This window comes from Candida theae, assembly GCF_024610275.1.
Source record: "Candida theae strain CBS 12239 chromosome Unknown scaffold37, whole genome shotgun sequence".
Classification (NCBI taxonomy): Eukaryota; Fungi; Ascomycota; class Pichiomycetes; order Serinales; family Debaryomycetaceae; genus Lodderomyces; species Lodderomyces theae.
In genome coordinates this window covers 81996-106855 of record NW_026261394.1, presented here as the reverse complement: position 1 = coordinate 106855, position 24860 = coordinate 81996, and the positions used below count along the sequence as shown (strand labels likewise).

General features: G+C 40.7%; 7 protein-coding genes across 7 annotated transcripts; 3 read left to right on the top strand and 4 right to left on the bottom strand. All coding sequences in view use genetic code 12, as the record gives it.

Moving 5' to 3' along the window:
• Positions 1 to 214: 214 nt before the first annotated feature.
• On the bottom strand, positions 215 to 1714 carry KGF57_001740 (uncharacterized protein; the record flags this gene model as incomplete). The annotated part of the gene is made up of 1 exon (XM_051750978.1): positions 215 to 1714. The coding sequence occupies one exon, from the start codon at positions 1712 to 1714 to the stop codon at positions 215 to 217; it is 1500 nt and encodes a 499-aa protein (XP_051609796.1).
• A 162-nt stretch (positions 1715 to 1876) lies between these two features.
• Positions 1877 to 5878, bottom strand: KGF57_001739 (putative helicase; the record flags this gene model as incomplete). The annotated part of the gene is made up of 1 exon (XM_051750976.1): positions 1877 to 5878. One exon carries the CDS (start codon positions 5876 to 5878, stop codon positions 1877 to 1879), a length of 4002 nt encoding a protein of 1333 aa, XP_051609795.1.
• Positions 5879 to 8260: 2382 nt separating this feature from the next.
• Positions 8261 to 9748, bottom strand: FCR1 (Fcr1p; the record flags this gene model as incomplete). Its single annotated transcript, XM_051750975.1, has 1 exon — positions 8261 to 9748. The coding sequence occupies one exon, from the start codon at positions 9746 to 9748 to the stop codon at positions 8261 to 8263; it is 1488 nt and encodes a 495-aa protein (XP_051609794.1).
• Positions 9749 to 17180: 7432 nt separating this feature from the next.
• On the top strand, positions 17181 to 19914 carry KGF57_001737 (uncharacterized protein; the record flags this gene model as incomplete). Its single annotated transcript, XM_051750974.1, has 2 exons — positions 17181 to 18595; positions 18816 to 19914. The coding sequence occupies 2 exons, from the start codon at positions 17181 to 17183 to the stop codon at positions 19912 to 19914; spliced, it is 2514 nt and encodes an 837-aa protein (XP_051609793.1).
• A 618-nt stretch (positions 19915 to 20532) lies between these two features.
• KGF57_001736 (aldo-keto reductase superfamily protein) lies at positions 20533 to 21384 on the bottom strand (the record flags this gene model as incomplete). The annotated part of the gene is made up of 1 exon (XM_051750973.1): positions 20533 to 21384. The coding sequence occupies one exon, from the start codon at positions 21382 to 21384 to the stop codon at positions 20533 to 20535; it is 852 nt and encodes a 283-aa protein (XP_051609792.1).
• A 1049-nt stretch (positions 21385 to 22433) lies between these two features.
• TDH3 (glyceraldehyde-3-phosphate dehydrogenase (phosphorylating)) lies at positions 22434 to 23444 on the top strand (the record flags this gene model as incomplete). The annotated part of the gene is made up of 1 exon (XM_051750972.1): positions 22434 to 23444. The coding sequence occupies one exon, from the start codon at positions 22434 to 22436 to the stop codon at positions 23442 to 23444; it is 1011 nt and encodes a 336-aa protein (XP_051609791.1).
• A 174-nt stretch (positions 23445 to 23618) lies between these two features.
• KGF57_001734 (uncharacterized protein) lies at positions 23619 to 24443 on the top strand (the record flags this gene model as incomplete). Its single annotated transcript, XM_051750971.1, has 1 exon — positions 23619 to 24443. The coding sequence occupies one exon, from the start codon at positions 23619 to 23621 to the stop codon at positions 24441 to 24443; it is 825 nt and encodes a 274-aa protein (XP_051609790.1).
• Between the last annotated feature and the right edge of the window lie 417 nt (positions 24444 to 24860).

Here is a 24860-nt window from a genome sequence, read left to right as displayed (position 1 = left end):
GCATAGGCAAATATAGACCCAGTTTTATTGAAAGCAGTGGACAAAACAGTACCTGTTTACCTTCCTGGTCTTGCTCTATGGCTCAAGAGTCCTGGCGTAATAACTGACTGGTTACCGATGAATAGTTCCTTGGCTTTTACGATAGGGATTAAGTAACTATATGTGAATAAGTGTGATCGATTATACACAGCATAGCTAAGATGAATGGTACAACTCATTTCTTTTGCTCAGTCCCCTTGGGCCACCTTCTTGCTGGCTTTATCTCATCTGGCATGTACCCCGGCACTTTAATCCCCCAATTTCTCTCCAAACTCAACTGCACATCTCTCATATCAACCTTGTCCAATTTACGATGTTTGGCCAAGTTACAAGAAAATCCCATCACACTAGACACAAATTCATCAGCCAAGTCCAAAAATAACTCCTCAACATCGTTATCAATAGTTGGCTTGGTGTCACCTTGATCCACTGATAGGTTTGTAACTAGTTCGTTTAATTTCCGCTTGGTGAGGACTCGGCCACCGTTATCGGGGATGTTTACTGGAGCGACCGCCTGCAGGTTATTACTAAATTCTTTAAGTGAGTTGACGAGAGTTGCTGAGGATGTGGTGTTTGCCACGGTGGTGGAGCTGGTGGAAGCCTGTGGTTTCTTTGTGGATGTTGACGCCTTGGTTGTGGTTGATGGCTTTGACACTGTGGGTGGTTTTGTTGATGAGGGCGATGTAGATGGTTTCGTTTCGTTTGTCGCTGGTGAAGGCAATTTCTTGTTGGTTGCTGCAGCGGTAGTTAAGGCAGGCGCAGGTGGCGGAGGCGTTTGATTTGTCAGGATCGGCTGCTGACTAGGGGTTGTGATATTTGTAGGTACGTTGGTTATAGTCCTCTCATTTACCGACGCTTGTGGCTGACTAGTTGATGCAGATCCGTCCGCAGCCACAGCAGTCATCGCCGTCGTCCCCGCCGAGGTAGCAGTTGGAGGACGTGGACTCGGTACTGGAGTGGAATTCGCTGTTAGTCTTCCAGAATCCATCAATACTTTTCTCATGTACAATGCCCCTTTGTGGTATTGCTGCAACTGAATACGACTTTCGGTTAATGTTCGTTCAAGAGCCTGTATCCTTGCAGGATCAGTCTCTTTTTCCTTTACCGCTGTCAAAGATTGTACTTTTTCTGCCAAATCTTTCAAAACACTCTTGACTTGATTGTACTTTTCAATTGTAATCTTTTGTGCATCTGGAGAACTTGAGCTTGGTCTTTGAGGTGCCGGTGATTGAATTTGCGGTGCCTGACTACTCCTCACTGCACTATCACTTGTTATTTGCTGTTGATTTGTGGGGGGTAGTTGCTGAGTAGGTACTGCCGTAGATGTTGAAGGAGAGCCAGCAATGGGTGCTAGATTCGACGACGGTTGGGCATTGACTACCTGTCCAGGCAGAACTTTGCTTTGCTGTGTTTGCGACTGGCTTGCAGCCGTAATGTTTCCCAGCTCAATGGCCTGACGCTGTTTCTGCTGGTCATGATAGATCTTCAACACTCTCTTGATCTTGTCCACTTTCGACAAATGTTCTTTAACCTTGATTGGGTCGGTTTCAATTTTGCTTGCATTGAATTCCTCATGCAACTTGTTCAACAAAACTTTCACCCTTTGTGGATTCAACTCGGCCTCGGGTGTGGGAGTTGAATTCTTGGGAATATTATGGCTGTTTGATCCCTCCATGGTTGTGGGAAGAGGTATGGTAAGCTTGTTGCGTTACAAAAGTTGCATTCTTTGTTCTTGTTGTTGTTGTTGTTGTTGCTGCTGTTGTTTTTTTTTTTCATTTAGAGGGTCGTGTGAGAGGGCGAAAACAATGAGGTTGAAGAAAGGATTATCTATGTACAATCATAAACAAACAGCTTTCTCGATAATTTGCACTATGTCGTCCTTATCCCCTGTTGCACCAACCTTTGATAACCGCGAATCCATATAACTATCTAATAACTTTCTTACTTGCTTGATTAGGACTCCATTTTTGCACCATGTTCGTACTGGAAGCCACTTGTCAAGGATGATACCATTGGAAGGAGAGCCGCTAGTGGGGTGTAAATCGTAGTCGAAACTTCCCCCAAAGAGCAAAGTAGTCAATGTGTTTGACGGGGTGATTCCATTAATGTACAACTTATTCGAGAAATGAGATGATCTGTAAGCAATGAATGTGTGTTTCGATGATGGGAGTGGTTTGTTAAGTGGAATAACTTGCCTAGCCTTGTCTAGGTCAATCGATCCATCTTCCCGAGTGAATTGTGACTCGAGTTCGTCGTCAATTTCAAATCCGGTGGAGTTTTTACCAAACATGATTGACGAAGGATGTATAAACACTCGAGTGGCAGCTAGTGGTGAATCTTGAACGTTGGGACTTTCCTTTTTCACCCAATACTTTGTTAATCGGGCGTCTGCGTCTGCCTCAATAGCTCCCTGTGACGACTTTAAAAACTTTTTTGGAGGGTATTGAACTCGAGCCACGTTTGGATAAAATGAACCAACGACAATAGCGCGGATCATGTTATAGTTTGGTTTTGCAATATTTTTTGGCACTGTTGGCAGTGTTGTGAACCCCATTTCGGACAACAACTGGTAGTATTGCTGTCTTGTTGACGAAATGTCACGAAGAGCATTGTACGATAAGCAATTCTCTGTCATGAACTTCTTGGTTGGGGAGTCCAAATAGGCAAAGTAGATATTTGCCATTGCAACAAAATCTCCCTGGTTATCACTGAAGCTCTCTGTGATGGTTTTGATCTTGTCTCTGTTTTCCATGGAATGGGCAAATATACTACCAACTGAACTTATAGCAGCCAAAGCTGAACAAAAGTCTAGGCATCCAAAAATACAGCCCAATAATAGAAGCTTTCCGGTATGGGGGTCCGTTGGTAAGTATGACAAGTACTGACCCAACGTTGTTAGTTTTTCGCCTTCAAGAGCGCCGACATCTTGTAAAAAGGTCTTTGCAGATAGCAACGCGGACTGGTCGGGGGAGTCAAGTCCACTGGCGATAAAATTTTCAACGTTTTTCACCCCCATTGACTTTACAATCAAGTACAAGTTTTCTAAACGGACGCGCATGATTTCAGGTATTGGCTGGAGAAGCATCGAGTTTTCAGTATCTTTAGTGTATAAATGGTAACAAGTACCATCAGTAACACGACCTGAACGACCTCTTCTTTGTTTGATCTCCGCTTGAGAACACCACTCCTCAACCAACTTGGTAGAGTTCAAAGTTGTGTCAAAAAACATCGACTTGGACCGACCGGAGTCAATGACAACCACACAATCAGGTATTGTAATTGAAGTCTCGGCTATATTTGTAGACACAACCACTTTCCTCTGCCCACGACTTGACTGGAAAACCTTTTTTTGTTCTTGTGATGATAGGGACGAGTGGAGGGGAAGAGTCCAGAAGTCGCCTAAACTGTTTATTGCCTTGATTGCACGGTTTATTTCTGGGACACCAGGCAAAAAAATCAATATCGACCCTGCATTTTCCCTCAGTGACAATTTCTTGTCGACATGTAACACTAGCTGTGCAAGTAAGTCATAGTTGATGTTTCCACTTTTGAAAAATGGAGAGTCGGCACGTGGCTTCACAACTTCTCCGCCTACCTCCATAGAATAGTCTAATTCGATTAAAATATCATCCAAGTAAAAATCCGTTATGGGGAAAGTTCTTCCCTCCACATGCTTATGAACCAATGGCTTCCTGAAAAACTCATTGAACTTGTCAACTTTTATGGTTGCAGACATGAGTACTACTCTCAATTTTGGGAATTTTTTCAATATATCCCTCAATATTATGAGTAGGAAGTCGCTGTCGACAGACCTTTCGTGTACCTCATCAATGAAAATATACCCAAGGTTATCGAAAATGGCATGATCTTCGTCTTTGGTGATGTTTTGGAGCATACGAAGTAAAATACCGGTGGTAAGGAAAGTTAGTCTCGTCGTTGGACCGATTTTGTTCTCGCCTCTGATCATGTACCCAGTTTCTTGGCCCAATTTGTCGCCTCTTTCTTCACTAATACGAGAAGCTAACCCAAGGGCAGATATACGTCTTGGTTGTGTACAAAAGACGGTTGTTGAAAAATCCCCTTTTGAATTCAAATCGTCAAGGATGTATTGGACAATCTGAGTCGACTTACCCGATCCTGTCTCACCTGTAATAAGCGTGATTTTGTTTTCATTTATAGCTTTTACAATCTCCAGCGCTTTTTTCGATACGGGAAGTTTTCCTCTTTCAATCAAGGATTCCTGTAATGTGGCTGCTCTATTTTGATATGAGAGCTTTATGTTATCCTCGTTTTGTCTCACCCTCCTTCTTGTTTTTGACTCCTTCTCAACCCCCACTGCTTCATTTGTTATTCTTGTGTCTTTTTGGTACGTCACAAGTGGTCCAGGATTGTTAATGACCTTGATCATGTTCTCCTCTAGCCATTCAATTATCGAAAAAATCATGCACTCTCCAACGTGTAAAGTGTCTAGAAGACTTTTTACAATGGACAACTTTACATAATTGGCTAGGTTGTGTTTTTCTGCCACCACGAGTTGTATGCCGGGTATTTCATTAGGATAGTTGGTGCTCTTCATAATTTTCAAATCAATTACTCTTTCACCAACACCAATGGGGTTCAACGGGACTGAAATTATTCTTTTGTCTAAAAGTGTTGCTTCTCTGGTAGACTTTATAGCCTCAACCTCTTGATCCCAAATATCCTGGCTTTGGTCTTCTACTGAAACTCCTTCCGCCTTGTTGGCTAGAAGTTTTGTAAGTTGAACAGCCGTTTCAACTTCATCCTCGCCGGTCTCTTTGTAAACACGCACAATTTCATCCTCATCAAATCCAGAATTTCTGAGTCTCTTCAAAACCAACTCTGTTTTCAAGTTTTGTGAAACTGTAAGCAGGACTTGGGAGTCCTTACTTGACTTGGCAAAAAGCACTGGCAAGTCGTCTTCAGGAATATGAAAAATCAACCACTCAAGAGCATCAACAAATTCAGACGTGTATTGAAGAGCCTCTTTTACGTGGCTCTCTCGAAATCCCAATCCAGCCAATTTCTTCACAACTGTGTCCAGCTGATTTACTTCTTTCCTATGTTCCACGCTGTCCCATTCTAAGTGTTTCTGTACCGACTTTTCGATTTCAACTCGCATATCAGAAGGAATATCCATCAATGGAGCATGTTCCCATGCGCCTCTAGGTATGGAGTCCTTTGGGGATGGCAGTGCAACTGGCGAGGCTGATTTTTGTCCAATGTTCACAACGGGCTTGTGGGTCCTTAAGTTCTGGTTCTGTCTTGCAGTGTGCTCTTTCTCTTTCTCAGCTTTTGCTTTTTGTTGCTCCATGACAACAGAGAAGGGATCGGTATTGTATTTCTTGTCATGAAGTGTTTTATCGTCTTTCAATAATTGTAATCTCTCGCTTTCCAACTCTGTCCAATAATCTCTGAAGATTATCGGGAGCAACATCTTCATGTTTTTGATGTAGTTGATTCTATGTAAAACAAACGTTGCAACCATGTGTCTGGCTTCATTACTGGTTTCTCTCGGAGAATAAGTAGGTATATACTTCACGGTAATGACTTCTCTTGTTTTCGGATTTTCCCAAGACAATGTCACCACTCCAACATAGCCGTTGGATTTCCTCATCATATCATATTGGCATTTGTTCCATTTTTGTTTTTGGCAGTGTTCATTTAGTAGAGTAACGGGTAGTTTGCCTGTCCATCCAAAATTTTCACCAACCACTAAACCACGAGACGGTTTCTTTCGATCTTCCGGTGGCGATTCTTTGCTTGTCTTTTTCTTCAGTGTTGGCTCTGCTACTGTAGTCTTGGGTTTGTTCTTAGCCATCTCCAAGGAGTTGTTCGTGAGTTTAGCGTATTTTTTTTATTTTTTTTTTTTTTCTTTTCATGCAAATTCCATTGAAAAATTATGCTGCGAAAGAGGTGAAAGGATGTGACAATTAGGCTTGGGTCGAATGACTTGTGTGAGAAGCTGTGGTCGTCTGTTTTGTATCCAGGACGTCAATTCGGAGTAGATTTTATTGAAAAGAGGAAATATTGTGATACTATGCTTTGCCATTGGCACTGTTTTGACTAAGAATGACAACCACAGAAAATCTATGTTGAATACACACATATCAAAGAGCCAAGTGGTATTACTGCTTAACATGAGATAATGTTAGACCCGAAAACGCTTCGACGGAAGCACGAGAGTTCAAAAATGATAGTTCTGAACTGACTCGAAAAAAAAAATGTGAGATAGACAGGACTCGAACCTGCGACCGTTGGATAGTTCACGTACATGATTGGAATCCAAAACTCTACCAGCTGAGCTACTACCCCTTTTACACAGAACTTGGCCGTGTTTTAATGTTTATATTATGCAAAGTATTAGGAGAATTTGAAAAGTTGTATGTCCTTTATTCACAGATTGATCTCAGAGAAGCTATTTATTGCTTCTCTGATATTGATGGTGTATTTGGATAAACACTCACAAATTGAAAACATCGGGAGCTATTTGCAGATCTATTGTAGCAAATGTACAAAGTATGAAGAAAGACTTAATTGAATACACACATTCTGACTCCGACATCTACACCGTGTTTCTCTACTTTATAATGCTAGAGATTTTGGCTTACTTGTCCAATATCCAAGACTTTTTTAAGGAAATTACATTACACATCATATTGCAACCGTTCCCTTCTCGTCCATTTAAACGGGAAGGAGAGAAATTGGTGGGTTGTAAGATTTTATGGGGAAAACAAAGTGTCAAGTCAAAGATTGCTTAGAGTACTCATTCTCTTTTTCTATGGAAATAGCAACTCAATTTGGAGCCTGGATTTTTTTTTTTGCAACAAAATCAACACAAATTTTAATCTTTAGTACAAACACAATGGAAAGTTGTTACCCAAAATTGATAAGTTGATAATCATCACAGAGATGTTTGACTTTTAGGAATTTTTAGATTGCAAGAACTGTCGAAATTTTGATCTCGATACACTCCATTAAGGTCACTACTCGGCAACCAGTTAATGACAAACAAGGGGACTTAGATAATCTCTGAAATGTAACACAGTACGAATACGTGTCTGCAGGTGGCTAATGCCTTGAAGTGCAATGACAGTCTACAGCACAGTGGTTTAAATCGGCTGGTAACGCATACCCAAAAGCCGCAACACAAAAACAAAAATAGCTCAAAATTAGAGTTGCTGCAGAATACCAGAAATTCTAAATTTACGAAGTGTTTGCGATGGTAGACAATAGGGTTAAATGGTCGCAACGGCCGTGACATGTAACGGTGGAGACCAAAGGAGACGAAGGAAGGCAACACTTGTCGAGAACGCTTAGAGATTGTTACTGAATAGGCGACAGTTGATGATTGAGATTCATGATCGTGTCCACGTACAGTCTGTGTTGGCTAAAGAAGATGCTACGGAGAATCATGGGAGGATACCAATATCAATCGTGCAGAAAAAGATTGGAGTCGTGTTGTAAAATTCAAGAACATGTTCTTGCTTTTATTTATTGGCATTGGGATTTGTTGGTGGAGGAATTCTTTTTATCACTGAATAGTGTTTATCAGTGCTACAAGCTGTGCTCTCTATTAATCTTAGGTATGAGTCTACTGTATGGGAACGCTCCCCTCGACACCGTGTTTACACTTTTCATTTACTCCAGTAATTCTTGGACAGTACATGCGACACGGCAGCCCAACCATTTCTGATCAAGCTTGGAAGTGGCAGGCCACCATTCCTTCTCATTATGCGAGCCAGTCACAATCAGACCACAAATGCACTTGCTACATGAAATAGGAGCTAAATACACGGCATTGTTATTGTCAGTTAATTGCCGAAAATATATGTCTTTGTGATACACCATAGTCGGCTAAAAAAAGGTTTGCCTAAAGTCTGAAAAGTAGAGCTTATTAAGGCTTATTTCCGAGAGCTTTGAAGCGCCTATTACCGATGGAGGTCACCACCATAGAATAGTCGACACATTGTACACCTTCAAATACACACCCTACAATAGGCCTTTTCCATTCACATTGGTTGAACTCATTAAAATCACACGTAAATCTATAAACACCTGAATGTAGAAGTAAAATAACACAATAGAACAAGAAAAAAAATCCTCGATAAACGGATTACAAAAAATAAAAGCAAACTTGGGGTAGCAGTATCCAACATGTCCCAGCACTTGAACAGAGCCTAAATTGCAAACGGCTAGTCCACTATCTTTCCCCAAAAAATGGCTTGTTATTCATAAACGAGTCTTCGTAAGCACCAATCAAAACTTCAAATGCTCCAGGGCCATGCATACTTAGTGGACCCCGGCAAATCTCACTGTAAAAACCTTCGTCTATTGCTGTATCCGACTGATCATTCGTCGTGGGAGATAAGTCGAATGAAGGCTGCAGTGGTACTCCTTCACCAATTGCATCGTAATACTTGTCAAGCTCTGTGGGCCCATTAGCAAGTGGTGTGATTGCAGATAAAGACTGTGATCCGGGTGGCATGTGATTCACTGTACCTGTAGGAGAGGCCTCGGAGCTGCTGCTTCTCTTGTTAAGTTCAAGCGATGTCTGACGAGTATGATGAGACGATTTGTGGTTGTGATGGTGACTGAATATACAGCCTTTCAATTTGTTGTGTTGAGTTTGTGAAAGCGTTGAGGAGGACCTCCGAAGAGCGGACTTTGCAGTGGCGCTATTGGGGGTGAAGATTGATGATGGCGGGGTGGACGAAGACAAAGAATTTGGCGCTGAAGACAAAGTGTGTGCTTCGTACTTATTATTCAACGATGTGACCGAAGAGTTTTTGCTTATTGATTGATTGCGGTAGTTTGTGTTGGAGAACAATGAAGCAGTAAGGGGAATGTGGCTGTGGCCATCGTATTCGACGCTTCGTTGACGCTTCTGTTCTTGGGTTTCGTGAATGGACTGTGGTGAATCACTCTCTACCTCAGACAACAATGGATCATTTGACATCCAACGCTCATCGTTATTGAAGTTGAAGTTACTTGAAAAGCTACGCACTGAAGCAGGAGACACCGGCTCCTCCTTGATCTTTTTCGTTACAAGGGACTTTGCTGATGAGGCTGAGTTTGATCTATTGATCAGTTTCATAGCTGGCGAGGAATGTCTTTCTAGTGAATTGGCTTCATTCATTGCAAGCTTTTCTGACTTGTGTTCAGCAAATGACTTTGAAGCAGATTGCAAGTTGTCTCCATTGTAATTAGCAGCAATAAATGCACCTTCTTCCCATTCAATTGGCACGTTCTTCAACATTCCACGCTGATCAATCAAATACGACACAACCTTGTTGATGGGAATGGTGCCTGCTATTCCAGATTCTTCATTTGATTCTGGCGAGGATGCATCGTCATCAGGAGCCTCCGTCTTTATGTGTAGCTTCTCCTCTTCTTCCTTCACAATCTCATCAATAAAAGACAAGTGAGGTCTAGAAAACTCGATTAAAGTCTCAAACAGCTTTGACAAGATGTCCAACCTTGTTTCCAACAACTCGATGTATCCCGGTGGGTGGATCTTTTCCTTAACCCTCCTTTTCTCTGAAAACACACAGATCTTATTGTCAAGCAAGCACCGATTGCAAGGCTTTTTACCGTCACACTTGGTCTTCTTGATGCGACAAGAGTCGCAAGCCTTACCGACTCTCTTCTTTTTAACGGGACAGTGTTGTGGAATATTTGAGGATAGCATTCTCTCCGGCTAAACAAATAAAAAAAAAAAATAAAAAAAAAAGAAAAAAATAGGGTATCACGGGGTTAAGGGATTGGTAGACCCGAGTTATGAAGACACAACCGTATGATTTCAACTCAAATGGAAAACTCGTTTTCAAAGTGATGAAGTGAGTAGCCGTATTGTTTCAAGGACACTTTTTTTTTCACTGGTGATACTCCAGTGTATATTTATAGGTGTGGAGTTTGTTTTTCTTTGAAAGCCCGTGGTCTGTTATTTGCAGCGCTGGATGCGTTTGGTTATTGGTTTTGTGCACTTTTTGGATATAAAGTCGGTTATAAATTATTACTAATTATAAACCGCACACTCACAGACACTGTTAATGTAATTTAGTTTAGTTATCTAACCTCGTCTTGTACTTAGATATCCCTTTTTTTAAACACTGACGCAGAAAATATATTGGCTCAAGAATTTGGATGTGAATGACCCGATTTGTTTTAGGTTCGTGCAAATTACAAATAAACTAATCTCCGGTACAGACTTTAGAAGTGGTGGAGTTCCGAATTTGGACTAGTTTCGAATCTTGTTTTGAATTTTATTTTGTACTTTAGTGGTGGTGGTGGTATCTTTGAATTATTTGGTGAGATTTGTTGTTGGCTTTTGTCAATAGCAGTTGTAATATTAAGACACAAACTATGGCAAATTTCGTGGGTAACTTGACCAGTATTTATAACATTTTCAAACAACACTCTTCTTTGTACTTCCCTGTATTAAAGTCGCATAGCAATAGAAACCGAGTGTTACCAAAGTGGATTATTGTATGTACCACTCAATGTTGATTTCCTGTAGTGTGGTTTGAAGCTCTTCCAAAACTTCTTTTCATTCAGAAGTATATATGCAGAAGCTCTTCAATTGCCACTACTTTTGTGTAGAATAGTTTATGCGACAGCGTTTATTGTTAAACCACCACCATACTAGGCTCACGCAAATCCTGTATATATACATATAAGCCTTAGTAGCAATAAAAAACGTTCACACAGACTGCGCGTAAAAGTCGTGGTTAACGTATGATTAGATAATTTGTGGACTTCTCTCCGCTCTGTTGCATAATCTGCTTTTTACTTTTGATGACAGTTGAATTGCTAAGCAATTTAAATTTCGGCAGAGATTGAAAGACGATCTGCTCTAGAACCCAGAAACGAGGAACTTCTTGGCAATCAGAGCTACGAGGCGAGCTCGGTTTTTCTCTGTACTACTTGGTTTGTATCCGATCAGGCTACATAAATAGAGCGTTAATTGATTTGGGCGTGGGTGTGGATAAATGATAGTACCGTCCCTCTTCCTGCAAGCTCCAATTGTTTTCGCTCCTCTGATAAGTAGGGAGAGTTTTTCCCTTGAAATGCAGTAACCGCAAAGAGCTTTTTGGTGTTGCTACACAGAACTCGATATTCTCGATTGTTCTAGACTGAAAAGAAAACACCGTGACAATCCCAGATTTTGTGTACATTGGGTAATTCTTTAGTAATTGCGCATAACACAGCTTTACAATTCCAAATTAGACCTTTTCTCTTTGTCCACGATACTCAAGTATAGAGTTTCGCGCTGTTTAGTAATTACAACCTTTCATGATATTGACCGCAACGCAAGCAACCTTAAGCGAGACAAGAGTAACGTTATCACAGTCCGTGATTCTGCGGATATCTTCATTGTAAGCATAGCGTGATTTTTTTTTTTTCTTTTTCTGGTGCAGAGAGCTCAGTCCGGTCTGTTGCATTGGCACAGTTATGAGTTGCAACCATTGCATAATTAGGAAGCTCACGAAATTGTATCTCCTTTTTATACAGGGGACACAAACCAATAGTGAACACCTCAACCGGACGATAATTGTATAACACACACTCGGGACGTTGCAATTTTTCTCCACTTAAAGGGAGCCGATTTGCAACTCTATCTTGTACTACGCAGCCCACTCTCGTGAGAAAGCCCGTATAGGAAAGTTTGCAGTTTATTCTTGGCAAAGGTGCTATCTTCTCTACCTGCACAGTGTATTGGTTTTCTATTCCACATTTGCGTTCTCTTAATTGCAATTACGAACTTTTTCTTGGAGTGGAACTTCGCTGATTACACAAAGAGACGCTAATGGTGGGTGGCATCCTCCGAAATTCAGTCTCTCTTCCCTCCAAGTTTATTTCCAAGGAAAATCTTATTCTGATTGTGAAGTACTTCGTGCAGGATGCCACTGCCTCAATCAGGATACAGATTTCGTCTGAAGAAAAATACCTTGCTGGTAGGGGAGGAATCTCTCTAGAAGAAGTCATTGAGGCAAGAGGTTTTGCCACCATGATATGAGTTGCCTCTGCCTCTCTGCTATACTTCCTTGTTGAAAAGATTGGGCCCCACAGTTTTTGCTGCATTGTCTAAGCTTAGAATATCTCAAAATAAAACTCAGGCGTAACATGTTGCTGTCGTGTCCCTGTGACAACGCAACGTTTTTTAAACCTTTCTTACACAAAGCTCTAAGTGTCTGCACAGCGTTAGTTTGAATAAAGGAGGGAAAGAGTGAGCTACATTCCTTGCCAGGGTCTAATCAAGTTTAGTAAGTATAGTTGGAAGATCAACTAGCCAGGGTAGCCCACCGGAGACTACAACATCTTGCCTAAACTTAAAGTCCCGAAAAGAGATACCAATTAGAACGCAATCTTCAAAAACCCCTCATATACAGCAGAACGTTTTCACGTTTCAAGAATAGCACAATTCGGTTGTTATTGTTTCTCCCATCCTCTTTGAGCACAGGCAGAAAGGGTCATTTTATTGGAGCCGCTGTATATGCTCTGCCACTATGCACGCATTATAATAGCAATGCCGAACGCATATTGAACGAGGTGTACCCTTGACATGGGAAGGACAAAATTGTCATTGGTGCTTTGTAATTTGGAAGCCAGCCACGAGGCAAACATTCTTTCATGTTACAATCCAGCCAAACATGCAAATGCACAAAGCACAATTTGGTATGCCCACTTCCATATGTGTAATGGAATCTAAAAGGAGGACTAAATTGAAGATTACAAAACTCTTTTGTACTACAGAGAACAAAACTCATATCATCAGAATCGGAGAAGCAATCAAAGTATGTAAACTTATCCATTTACAATTTAAACGGAGATAAAGGATGCCGTGACACCACTTTTCTGGAAGTATCACAACACTAATGGATGCCATTAATGCACGGTCTATATTACAGCAGGAACACGTAATTTACTGGTGCGTGTGCAATCGATGCAGCTGGAATTCTTTTTTCACATTCAAGTCTTGCTCACTGATCCCGCATCTGTTCAAAGTCTCACTTCTCGTTGATAAGCTCTCAAACATACAGAAGACTTCCGTGCGTATGTTTTTCTGCACGATGTAGCGGCAATCGCTACTCTTAAGAGCAGGGTGTCGTTTTTGTTACCTGAAGGGAAGTTTTTCTATGACCTTTCTGTAACAACCGAGACAGAATTTCTGTGTTATTTTTGCTTGTACTTTGAGAAAACTGGGCGGGAGCAACTGACAACCAGTTACAATTGCAAACATTTTTCAAAAACGGATCAACTTTGTGTCAGTTTTGTATCACAGCACTTTTATTTGTTCTATCAATTAAAGTTTTTTGTGTGTATTCAAGGACTTGCCCACATAGGGAATATTGTATCAGATGGTTCTTTGGACAGTACAAGGGCAGACGCAATAAAAAAAAAGAACAAAACAAAACAAAACATTGCACTGTATCTGTGCAACGGATGTTTGAATAACGTGAAGGGAATTTTACACTGTTGAGTTTGTGAGACATTTACTTTTTTGGGGGCGTATTCCGGTATGTTATAGACATTTTGACATTACACATCTTTTGTGTACAAAGCGTTTTTAAGCGAACGAAATGTGACTACATTCCAGATACTTCTATGGCTGGCTGTTGGAGATACACAGGTTTGCATGCAAAAGGTATGAAGAGGGCTGGGTCGCAATTGGGCGGTATCAATTTGTGTGCATTGAAGACGTTGTGTAGGTCTGAGTAGCTGCCACGTTGGTGCAATTACTACAAGAAGCGAGTTTTAAAAACAGCTAGAAAAAAAAGCCTGAGCTGGGTAACCATAGAATGCAGTCTTCAATGAAAAGCTAAACATTTTAGACACTGGTTAACACAACTTCTCCTAAAACTGCACACACTCAGTGCTCCAATAAGGGGCCAACTTCTAGACACAACAAAGAAATATAGGCGTTTCTCGTAAATAAAAACTGACCAGTAAGCAGGCCATAGAGTTTTCTTCCACGTTTAGGAAACTTTTTCATTCCTGTACCTCCCAATATTGTGCACTCCAACTAGATAGTCTGTGCAAATTATTACAGACTTCAGTTTCCTCACCTCTATGCAGTATCAAGGTCTATTTCTTAGATTTTGACCCAGGTCTAGAACTGAATCACCTATATACAAAGCTTCTGAGGTTTTTGCCTACTTAAACTCCATTGTTCCCTCGGAAGTCGATTTTCAACCATAATACCACTTACCTAAATTTTAACACCACCTGCAGAGTCCATATAACTGTACCCTCGGAAATGGCATATTGTTTCTAGTTTTGTACCAAATGGTGTTATATTTATGTATGTAATGTGACTTCCGGTAAAGGAAACTTAATTGCTTGCACAAACTACCCCCGTAATTCATTATTAGTGGCCACAATTGATAATTTGTATGCAAGAGGTGTTAATTTAAAGGCTAATACAGTTTATGAATGTAGAAACACACCACTACACTGCTAAAAGCCAGAGTTTGCAGGGAAGTACGACGAAATTTGAAGCTGCTCACCTTGCGATTGAAGGTAAGCCTCCCCCTTTATCTTATACGTTAGTCACAAATGCAAGTCTCTTATTTTAGTTAATTACTCGCATCCTATTTTGTGTGGTTGTAACTTACTACTGAGATCAGTCTAGTTTTTGTTAAGGTTTCGCTTGGATCTGGTTGTCAACGCAACCAAAAAAAAAAAAAAAAAAAATGTGTGTGGTTGCAAAAGCTAGGAAGTGTACACACTTGATAGAAGATACAAGAAATTGGTACTTCTTGACAAGCTGACTACACAAAACATCAGTGTTTGAGCTCTCTTGAATGCCACAGCATTGCGGATGGCGCAGTGTGAAAGAATAAGCGCCACGCAGGTACCAAAAATTTAATGTGCAGGCGGGGAGTTTAATCCTCCCCCTCATTCTCTTTTCGAATAATTAATATGCGGATAGAGTAATTTGCAAAAATGATTCTTTCTTAAGGCACAAGTGTCTCCAAGGAGAGCACATGTCAAACGTTTGAGTTTACCGAGCGCACCGAGTAGTGAAGCCCTTTACTACTCAACACAAAGGTGTCCTTCTGAGTGCCTAGAAGCGTAGTGCAAGGAATGTTACATCAAGAAGACCCTTCATCAGAAATGATGACGATGCCAACTTTGATGTGCAAAGTTGTCGGAACAATGTGCGCGGAATTACTCTGATTACTAACGAGGGCATCTCCAGTTCACCACAAAAAATGAAGATCAAGTAAGTTACACTTCAAAGACGTTGCTTGCCTTACTTTCGGTTATAGACGCCTTCTCACAATTGATAATCTTTAGAGATTTGCGCGTAACTAAATTTGCGGTAGTTTTAATCTCTCGGAACTTGCAAAAATCAAATCTTGGTCGTGCATGACAAACAAAAAGCAACAAAACAAATACAGACGTGCTCCAAAGGCGAGAAAAGTTTATTTCTCGCGGAAGGAAATATGACCGCAGAAAAGAAGGCGAGCACAAAATGGAGCGGAAAAGTGTATGGCATTGATCACAGCAAAAATTTATATTGACCTTCTTGTCTTTGGTTGGACCGCGCGGTTTTATTTCACGGAATTGTCTCTGCACCTATGCAGTCAAATTGTATCTTTTACGCCGCCCCCCATTGTTCGTATATCCGGAGTGATTTCATCTCTCAGCTGTCATCAGCTTATCGTATGTTCACAAAAACTTTGACGAACATTTCGTACATTGCTTTGTGTGGCGGAACCTTTTCCAATAATCAAATGGGTGGACAGAAATATTCACGAATTGAATATAAAAAGGAGTGTGATCTCCATCTAGACAGATGCTTGTAGGACCAGAGATATCATTACCATATCTTTATACTGTTATTGCTGCAATTGCCGCCAAATAATGTCTTACATCAACACCACTGTTTTCACGTGCAACTTTTGCAGAGACCCACAAGATCCTGAACAAACCCCCGATGCAGTTCTATTGTTTATCAAGGTAGAAGTTGATGGAGAGGTCTTGAAGTTTCTACACGTTGCAAGTAAATGAGAAGGAGCTGGTTCATCAATGCTCTTCCTCTACGTCATCTCATGATTTTTCAATTCATCAATACCAACACCGTATCGTGACCCAGCTGGAATTGCAGGAACCTGGTGTTTTCTGCACTTTTATTTATAGATTTGTTTAGTTAAATTTTCAGTTATACAAGCCAGATGTCTAGAAACCTCAGTTTTTCCACTCAATGTAAAATGGGGGAGGGGGAAAAAAAAAACTACTTCTATGTGTGAAAAAAACACGTGTGTCTTGCAAGTAGATCTCAAGTTTACCATCTCGACTCAGACCAAATGGCTATTGCTCACTTTCCCTCGCTGCTAAGAGAAGTAGACTCAAAATGATGCAAAAAAAAAAAAAATAGAAAAAAAATATGTGAGATAGACAGGACTCGAACCTGCGACCGTTGGATAGTTCACGTACATGATTGGAATCCAAAACTCTACCAGCTGAGCTACTACCCCAAAAACTCAAAATTCTGAGGCTTAGAAAATATAGATCAAGATAAAGTATTACCCTTTTAGGAAACTCGGGACGGCTTTTCGTCTAGTTCTTCGTGTTGAGAACCGACGGATAAATGCAGCGGCGGGACTGAAGGGTCTCCTTAAAAAGCCAGAGGAGTTTGTCTGCTTCGGAAGAACATAAAGTTCCATGTTTGTGTTGATGAGAAGTTTGCGGACGTACTAGGAGACCCGGATACTTGGTATCAAGCTTTAACCAGCGATGATTCAAGGCATGGATAGAGCCACCGCGTCCTCCCCCCCCTTCCCCATTTTAGGCATATACCTCGTCTTGGCTATCAGTTGTGTACTGCCCTAGAGGCTCAAAATTCTTCTGTGCTCGAAAATTTCTTATCTATTAATTTAAATTGCTCGAGGCGAATTAATCTTGGCCCGTCGTTGTGAATTTCCTGATCTGGCGCAAAAAAACACAAAGATATCGAGAAGAAGAAAAAAAAAAAAAGAAAAAAAAAGCAAGATAGAGAACCATAAAAACCAACAGAAATGTTGCATTGCTCTTTTGCTTCAAAACAAAGAAAAAAACTCAATTCTAGTGAAGAAACATCCTTTTCTTCTAGTCTTCAAAGTCCCATTTCAACAATGGTCAGAGCAACAATCAAGTCTGGGACAATCAATATTTTAAACACCATCATAGGTGCCGGGATATTAACCATGCCATATGGTCTACGCGCCAATGGACTATTATTTGGATCCATTTTAATCCTTTGGTCAGCTTGCGCTTCAGCCTTTGGACTTTATTTGCAGAATAAAGTGGCCAGGTACACGGGGCAACGAGGGTCAGTGTCCTACTTTAGTCTTGCGCAAGTAACGTATCCCAAGTTGTCTATAGTATTTGATTCGGCAATTCTGATAAAGTGTTTTGGAGTTGGAGTTTCATATTTGGTGGTTATTGGCGATTTGATGCCCAAGATTATGGAAACTTTGGAAGTGCATTCTGATTCCATTTTCATGAATCGAAAATTTTGGATCTCGGCATTCATGGTGTGCATTGTGGCTCCATTATCGTATTTGAAGAAATTGAGTAGTTTGAAATACACCAGTATTATGGCATTATTTTCTGTTGGTTATTTGATTTTTTTGGTGGTGAGCAGCTACCTTGAGATTGCAGCTGGGATTGAAAAGGCACATGATGTTGATGTTGCAAAATTTCATCCTTTTCCTGCTAACCACATGGACTGGTACGGACCATTGAGCTGGAAACAGACATTGAGTTCATTTCCAATGTTTGTGTTTGCTTACACCTGTCACCAAAACATGTTTGCTATAATCAATGAATTGCAACCGGATGAGAAGGATGGCTCACAGACAAGACAGTCTAATTTGATTATTCGTAATTCAATTTTGACAGCATTGGCAAGTTATTTGATTGTCGCTATTTTCGGTTACTTGACATACGGTAATGAAGTTGAACCAAATATCATTGCAATGTATCCGCGTGATTCATTCAGCACATTGATCGGAAGATTGTGCATTGTTGTTATGGTAAGTTTGTCCTTCCCTTTACAGTGCCATCCTTGCAGAGGTTCCATTAACCATGTAATACATTTCATTAGCCAAGGTGTCGAATCAGCTAAACTCAGACACTTGCATAAACGTAATCGCTTGTTGAATGGCGATGGCGTTGGTAGTGGCTACTCATCGACGGCAGCTTCAGACGCAGAAAGTGTGAGCTCCTTTAATGATCTCACTGCGGTCTCTTCAATCATTTCAACAACCCCAATGGAAGGTGCCCGTGATACTGCTGGACATGCGCCAATTATTGTTCCCATGTCTACTCGAAAATTCTACATTATTACAACAGCCATTGTTGTGCTCAGTTATGTGGTTGCACTCTCGGTCACTTCATTGGCAACTGTGCTAGCATTTGTGGGAAGTACAGGCTCAACGTCGATTTCATTCATCTTGCCCGGGTTATTTGGCTATTTGTTGATGAAGCCATTGCACCCAGGAGCCAACCTTTCGCCTTTGGAAAAATTCTGCAAATACGGCGGGTTGTTCATGGTCATCTATGGATTCTTTGTAATGATTGTTTGTCTTGGTACCACCATAATCTTGAAATAAGAAGAGGGAGCGGCATTGTATAGACGCTAGTATGTAAGATCGTAACAAAATCCTCAACCAACAAAATCTCAGAAGAACAGGAAAAAAAAAAAAAAACAAACATTACGAATAGACCCGTAGTAACATCACCCATCAAATGTCTTTTTTAAACAGCTCTCCATCAACATCAAGCACATCTAGCACAGCTACAGGTCAAGAGCTAGTCAACGATATACTAGTCAACAATCCTCCTGAGGACTCAATTGAAGATATATCGTTCTCGCCTCAACAAGATCTCCTTGCTGTTGCTAGTTGGGATAAGAAAGTCCGTATTTACGAAATTGATCCTAATACCGGTAATAACCAAGGCAAGGCACTTTATGAACACAATGCTCCCGTGTTTTCTGCACGATGGTCGACTGATGGAACCAAAGTCGTGAGTGGTGGTGCAGATAATCAAGTCAAGATATTTGACCTTGCGACGCAACAACAACAGCAAATTGGTCAACATGATGCACCAGTGAGATCAGTGAGGTATGTGGAGTGTGGCCCCACCAACACGCCAGTGGTTGCTAGTGGGTCATGGGATAAAACGTTGAGGTATTGGGATATGAGATCACCAACTCCCGTTAGCACAATCAATCTTCCTGAGAGATGCTACTGCATGGATTCATCACAGAAGTTACTAGTTGTTGGATGTGCCGATAGACATATAACTATCATCGATTTGAATAATCCTCAACAAATTTTCAAAACTACTCAGTCGCCATTAAAGTGGCAAACAAGAACCGTCGCTTGCTATCCTCAAGCCAATGGGTTTGCAGTTGGGTCAATTGAAGGTAGATGTGCAATCCAATACATAACAGAAGCTGAACAGAAGAAGTTTGGCTTTTCATTCAAGTGTCATAGAAAGTCCGGCACAGGCTCCAATACTGGTGGATTATCACGAACTACAGCGACCAGTTCCAACGAATCACAAGCTTACCCAGTCAATGCTATCTCATTCCATCCCGTTTATGGTACATTTAGTACCGCTGGTTCAGATGGTACTTTTTGCTTCTGGGACAAAGATGCCAAGCAAAGATTAAAGCTGTTTCCAGAGTTGCCAGGTACTGTTTTGTCCACTGCTTTCAATAAAACTGGGTCTATATTTGCCTATGCTGTGAGTTATGACTGGTCGTTGGGGTACCAAGGCAATAGACCTGATTATCCTACGTTTATAAAACTCCATCCGACAAAAGATGTTGAAATAAAGCAAAAGAACAAACGGTGAATAGGGTAGTAAAAGTAGTGGCTAGATTTTGTATAGACAATGGACATCTGGAGCGACAGTAGGAACGCGGTTGTTTTGTAACTGGTGCAGCTTGTGCGAGACTGCGGTTGGGTGGAGTATTTTCGCATAGCCAATGATGTGCATGTTGGAAATGGCTTTTACAACTGTGTGGGTTGTATGAGATGAAAGCTGTACAATACGACCTTTGCTAGTATAAAGAAAAGGAGTCTGGCGCAATCTTTTGAACACGGCGTAGCAAAAGGGATGGCCACACACGAAAGCAACACCGTTTCCTCTCTCATACCAAGTCCTCGGTTAAATGCATCAGTCTGGGGTGTTTTCAACTTCAGCAAACAATTGTGACATTTTTCAGACCCCGTTTGTTTCCGAATTCTGCCGTAGTATCCCCACAATTATTTATGTTTCCTTAAATCCCCGAGAGACAACAATACGGCAGTTGCAAAAAAAAAAAAGAAAAAAAAAAAAGAAAAAAAGAAAAAAGGAACAAAGGAACAAAAGAACAAAAAAAAAAACAGAGTTACCATAGAACAGAGAGATCACACGGACTAACCAAAAAGCACTAAACATTATCTCTCTTTTGCTACATACGCCTTGTGTTTATGGGGCATCGGTGCATTCCCAATCGGTAGGTTCATAAGCATCAGGCTGATCAACCAACACCATTTCCTCTGGGGTCAATTCGAAATCGTTGACATCCAAGTTTGTTTTCAATCTTGACGGAGTTTTGGTCTTGGGCAATGGGATATAGCCCTTTTGCAACGACCATTTGATCAAGATTTGAGCTGGGGATTTGTTGTACTTTTTCGTAATCTCTTGAAAGTTGCGACTGTCTTCTTGCAACTTGTAGCCGTGGGTTAACGGAGCATAAGCTTCAACGTGAATGTCTTTGCTCAAACACCACAGAGCCAAATCTTGACGCATACACCAGGGACTAATTTCAATTTGATTTATAGCTGGTGGAGTTTCAATGGAAGGATCCTTGAGGATTTCTTCAATGTGGTGTTGTCCATAATTTGACACACCAATGTTTTTCACTTTGCCCTGTTTCAAAGCTTGTTCCATGACTCTATAGCTTTCCAATCTCTTCTCTTTACCCGGCAAAGGCGAATGAATCAACAACAAGTCAATGTATTTCAATGGCCCAATCTGTTGCATCATGGTGTCTATGGCCCTTTCAGTGTTTGCTTTACCCAATTGACTATTCCATAATTTGGTGGTGTAGAAAACATCAGAGCGTTTGACTTCAGGATGGTCTTTCAAGTATTTGGCAATACCATCAATGACTTCCTGTTCATTGCCGTAAAGCACCGCAGTGTCAAAGTGACGATATCCAACGTCCAATGCTTCATAAACAATTTTGCTTGTTTGTGATCTGGGGATATCGTAGCACCCCAACCCAATTGAGGGGATTTTGTTGCCACTGTTTAATTGGATTAGTTTGTAAGACATAGTTGGTGTGCTTTACTGTACTTGAGGGAGGGTATTTAAGACGTTACCATGGCAAAGTGCATGCCTTCAGCGTTTTATATAATAATTCTCTCCTTCTTCTTGTCAGATGACTTTTGATTGCTGTCAAAGGATAAGAGACAAATAATAATTATCGAGGGAACAAAGGGGAAAAAAAAAAGTCGGCGTAACCGTCGCATACGCTGGGAAGTAGTAACTGCTACGACTACTGCTACACAATTGACGTAATTAAGCATAATATTCTCTTATCGTAGGAATTCCGTCTTTTGCACATCCTGCATGATGTGAAAGTAAACTAAGGGACGTAAGACGGGTTGTGGTGCGTGTCAAACTACAAAGGCGTAAAACCAAAACCAGTGAGGTTTTATTTGCAATAATATAAATCGCGTTTCGTCGTTCTGGAAGGTTCGAATTGCATGTGACGTGCTCAGAGGGGAGGAATGTAGGTGGAATTATTTAGTTATAAGCGGAGGTGGAAACTACTGATCCGACAAATTAACTTAAAAAGTCCAACATATATCAAGAGGTTGAAGCATGGGCCGATCCAGTCCTTATAGAGTGACGTGACTCAATGGTGACAGAGGCAGTTGTCCAACTAGTCTCTAGTGTTCTGTACGCACAAAGTAAACGTCCATGAAACATCTAGAGTTAGTGCTACATTGCACTTAAAGTCCGATGAAAAATTCAAATGATTGCAATGGACGAGTAAGACCCGGCGGTAAATGACCCTCCTGGGAAAGGACGTGTACCCGAATACAAAAAGCAACACAGTTTGTACTGTATGAGTTGCTGCTACCATGTGATATTAAGTAACACAAAACCATTCTTTTTGTCTTTTAATTCGTCACGTTGACCCGAGTGCAAATTTGCCTTTGTCTCCTTCAAAACTTTTATTCTTCATTCATTTATATAAATATCAATTGAAATTTCTCAACAAAATTTTAAATTCCCTTCAATTGGGTTTTCTTCTTTTTGATCAATTCAATTGAGTTTTGTTTATTTTACTTAACAGAATTAACTAATCACACACAATGGCTATTAAAGTTGGTATTAACGGTTTCGGAAGAATTGGACGTATTGTCTTGAGAATTGCATTGCAAAGAAAGGACATTGAAGTTATCGCTGTCAATGATCCATTCATTGCTCCAGACTATGCTGCTTACATGTTCAAGTACGACTCTACCCACGGAAGATACAAGGGTGAAGTCAAGTCTGAAGGTGACAACTTGATCATTGATGGTCACAAGATTAAGGTTCACGGTGAGAAGGACCCAGCCTCAATTCCATGGGGTAAAGACGGTGTTGACTATGTCATTGAATCTACTGGTGTTTTCACCACTCTCGAAGGTGCCCGTAAACATCTTGAAGGTGGTGCCAAGAAGGTTGTTATCACTGCTCCATCTAAAGATGGTCCAATGTATGTTGTTGGTGTCAATGATGACAAACTTAACAAGGACGAAGATGTCATTTCCAACGCTTCATGTACCACCAACTGTTTGGCCCCATTGGCTAAAGTCATCAACGACAAGTTTGGTATTGAAGATGGTTTGATGACCACTGTCCACTCCATCACTGCTACTCAAAAGACTGTTGATGGTCCATCCCACAAGGACTGGAGAGGTGGTAGAACTGCTTCTGGTAACATTATCCCATCCTCCACTGGTGCTGCCAAGGCTGTCGGTAAGGTTATCCCAGAATTGAACGGTAAGTTGACTGGTATGTCATTGAGAGTCCCAACTGTTGACGTCTCTGTTGTTGACTTGACCGTCAACTTGAAGAAGGCTACTTCATACGAAGAAATCTCCAAGACCATCAAGGAAGCTGCCGAAGGTCCATTGAAGGGAATCTTGGGCTACACTGAAGATGCTGTTGTCTCCACTGATTTCTTGGGTTCTTCATACTCCTCAATCTTTGACGAAAAAGCTGGTATCTTGTTGACCCCAACTTTTGTCAAGTTGATTGCTTGGTACGATAACGAATTTGGTTACTCCACCAGAGTCGTTGACTTGTTGGAGAGATTTGCCAAGGTCAATGGAAATTAACTATCCGTGAAATTGTAACGGAGGCGACAACTATATAGCTAGCTAAATAGGGTGTTTTTTTTTGTTTTTATTCATATCGCCGAAGTTACATAGTAAATGTATGGTTTTTCTTTTTCTGTGAGAAAAACAAAACTGAGATTGTAGGAGTTCTGGTTGCTCTGTTTCCTATACGACATGGAACAAGTTGCCAAGTATTTGAATGGAGGTACATTCAAACTATACAGAGCTAGTGGAATACCGTTTACAGATAGATTACCGAAGAAACACAGGGAGACCATTGTTACTGAATTGGCAAAGTACTTGTACCAAATATATAAACAGAACTTATCCAGCTATGAGGAAGATGTTATACTTCGATACAGTTCTTATCGAGACATTGCAAATGAGATTATCACAATCAGTGGATCAGTCGACGAATTGAGGTATTTGGTCATCAAGTCGAGGAATAGTCGGCTCTTACCAAGACAGACATTTGTGTTTTCAAAGTTGGAAAACAACAACGACACCTTATTGTTCAGTAGAGTTACATCCAAGCCCGAAGTCAATGATTATCTACTAAAGCTACTACAAGTTCAGATTGACTTGATACTCATTGAATATGGTGCTTTCCCATTGCACTTGATTCCATCGATGATCAATAAGCTTCTGACGCGTTTCCATAGTGATTTACGACTAGTATACGAGACCCCACAATTATCTGGTTTACTAAACAGCATCCAAATCGAAGTGCCATATACTGATGTAAAAGAATTGCGACATAGATCTGGTTCAGATAAGTTGTATGCCAATATTAGTCGATTCATGTACGAATGTACCAAGATCAAATTTGACAAATCGAAGATAAAAAAGTTTGCATCAGATGTCGTCAACTTGTCAAGTAATGGAAGAATTAACTTCCATGGGAAGAAAGAGGACGCTGACAATGAAGATGAGAAGGAAGAAACGGCGCTTATTATGGAGGTGATTATGCATATTCATTGGGTGCTTAATGAAGGCTGACATGTAGAAAGATTGTTGCATCAACCAGACAAATGAACTCCCCCACTTTGGAGTCTTCTTCATGTAGAGAATCCACTCGTGTATATCGGAATTGAAGCAAAAAATTTTTAAAGTTTTACATACGGCCAAGAAGATCTGTTGTAGTAGAACCTTTAGATATGATTGGGTATAAAGTTTTGTGTGTGCGTGTGTGTGTGCTTTCTCACTCTCTGTGTCTCAGTTAGTGGTTTGTTATTATTGACGTGTCTTGAATTTTAGAATTTTTATTTTATTTTATTTTATTTTATTTTTTTTTTTTCAATTCGTCCGTATTGTTTTCCTTAGACATTTTCCTCGAATCATAGCTAATTGCCCGACTTCATCTACCTAGGGGACTGAGAGAAAGAAGTTATTCTCATCTTACAGACACTCACGGAC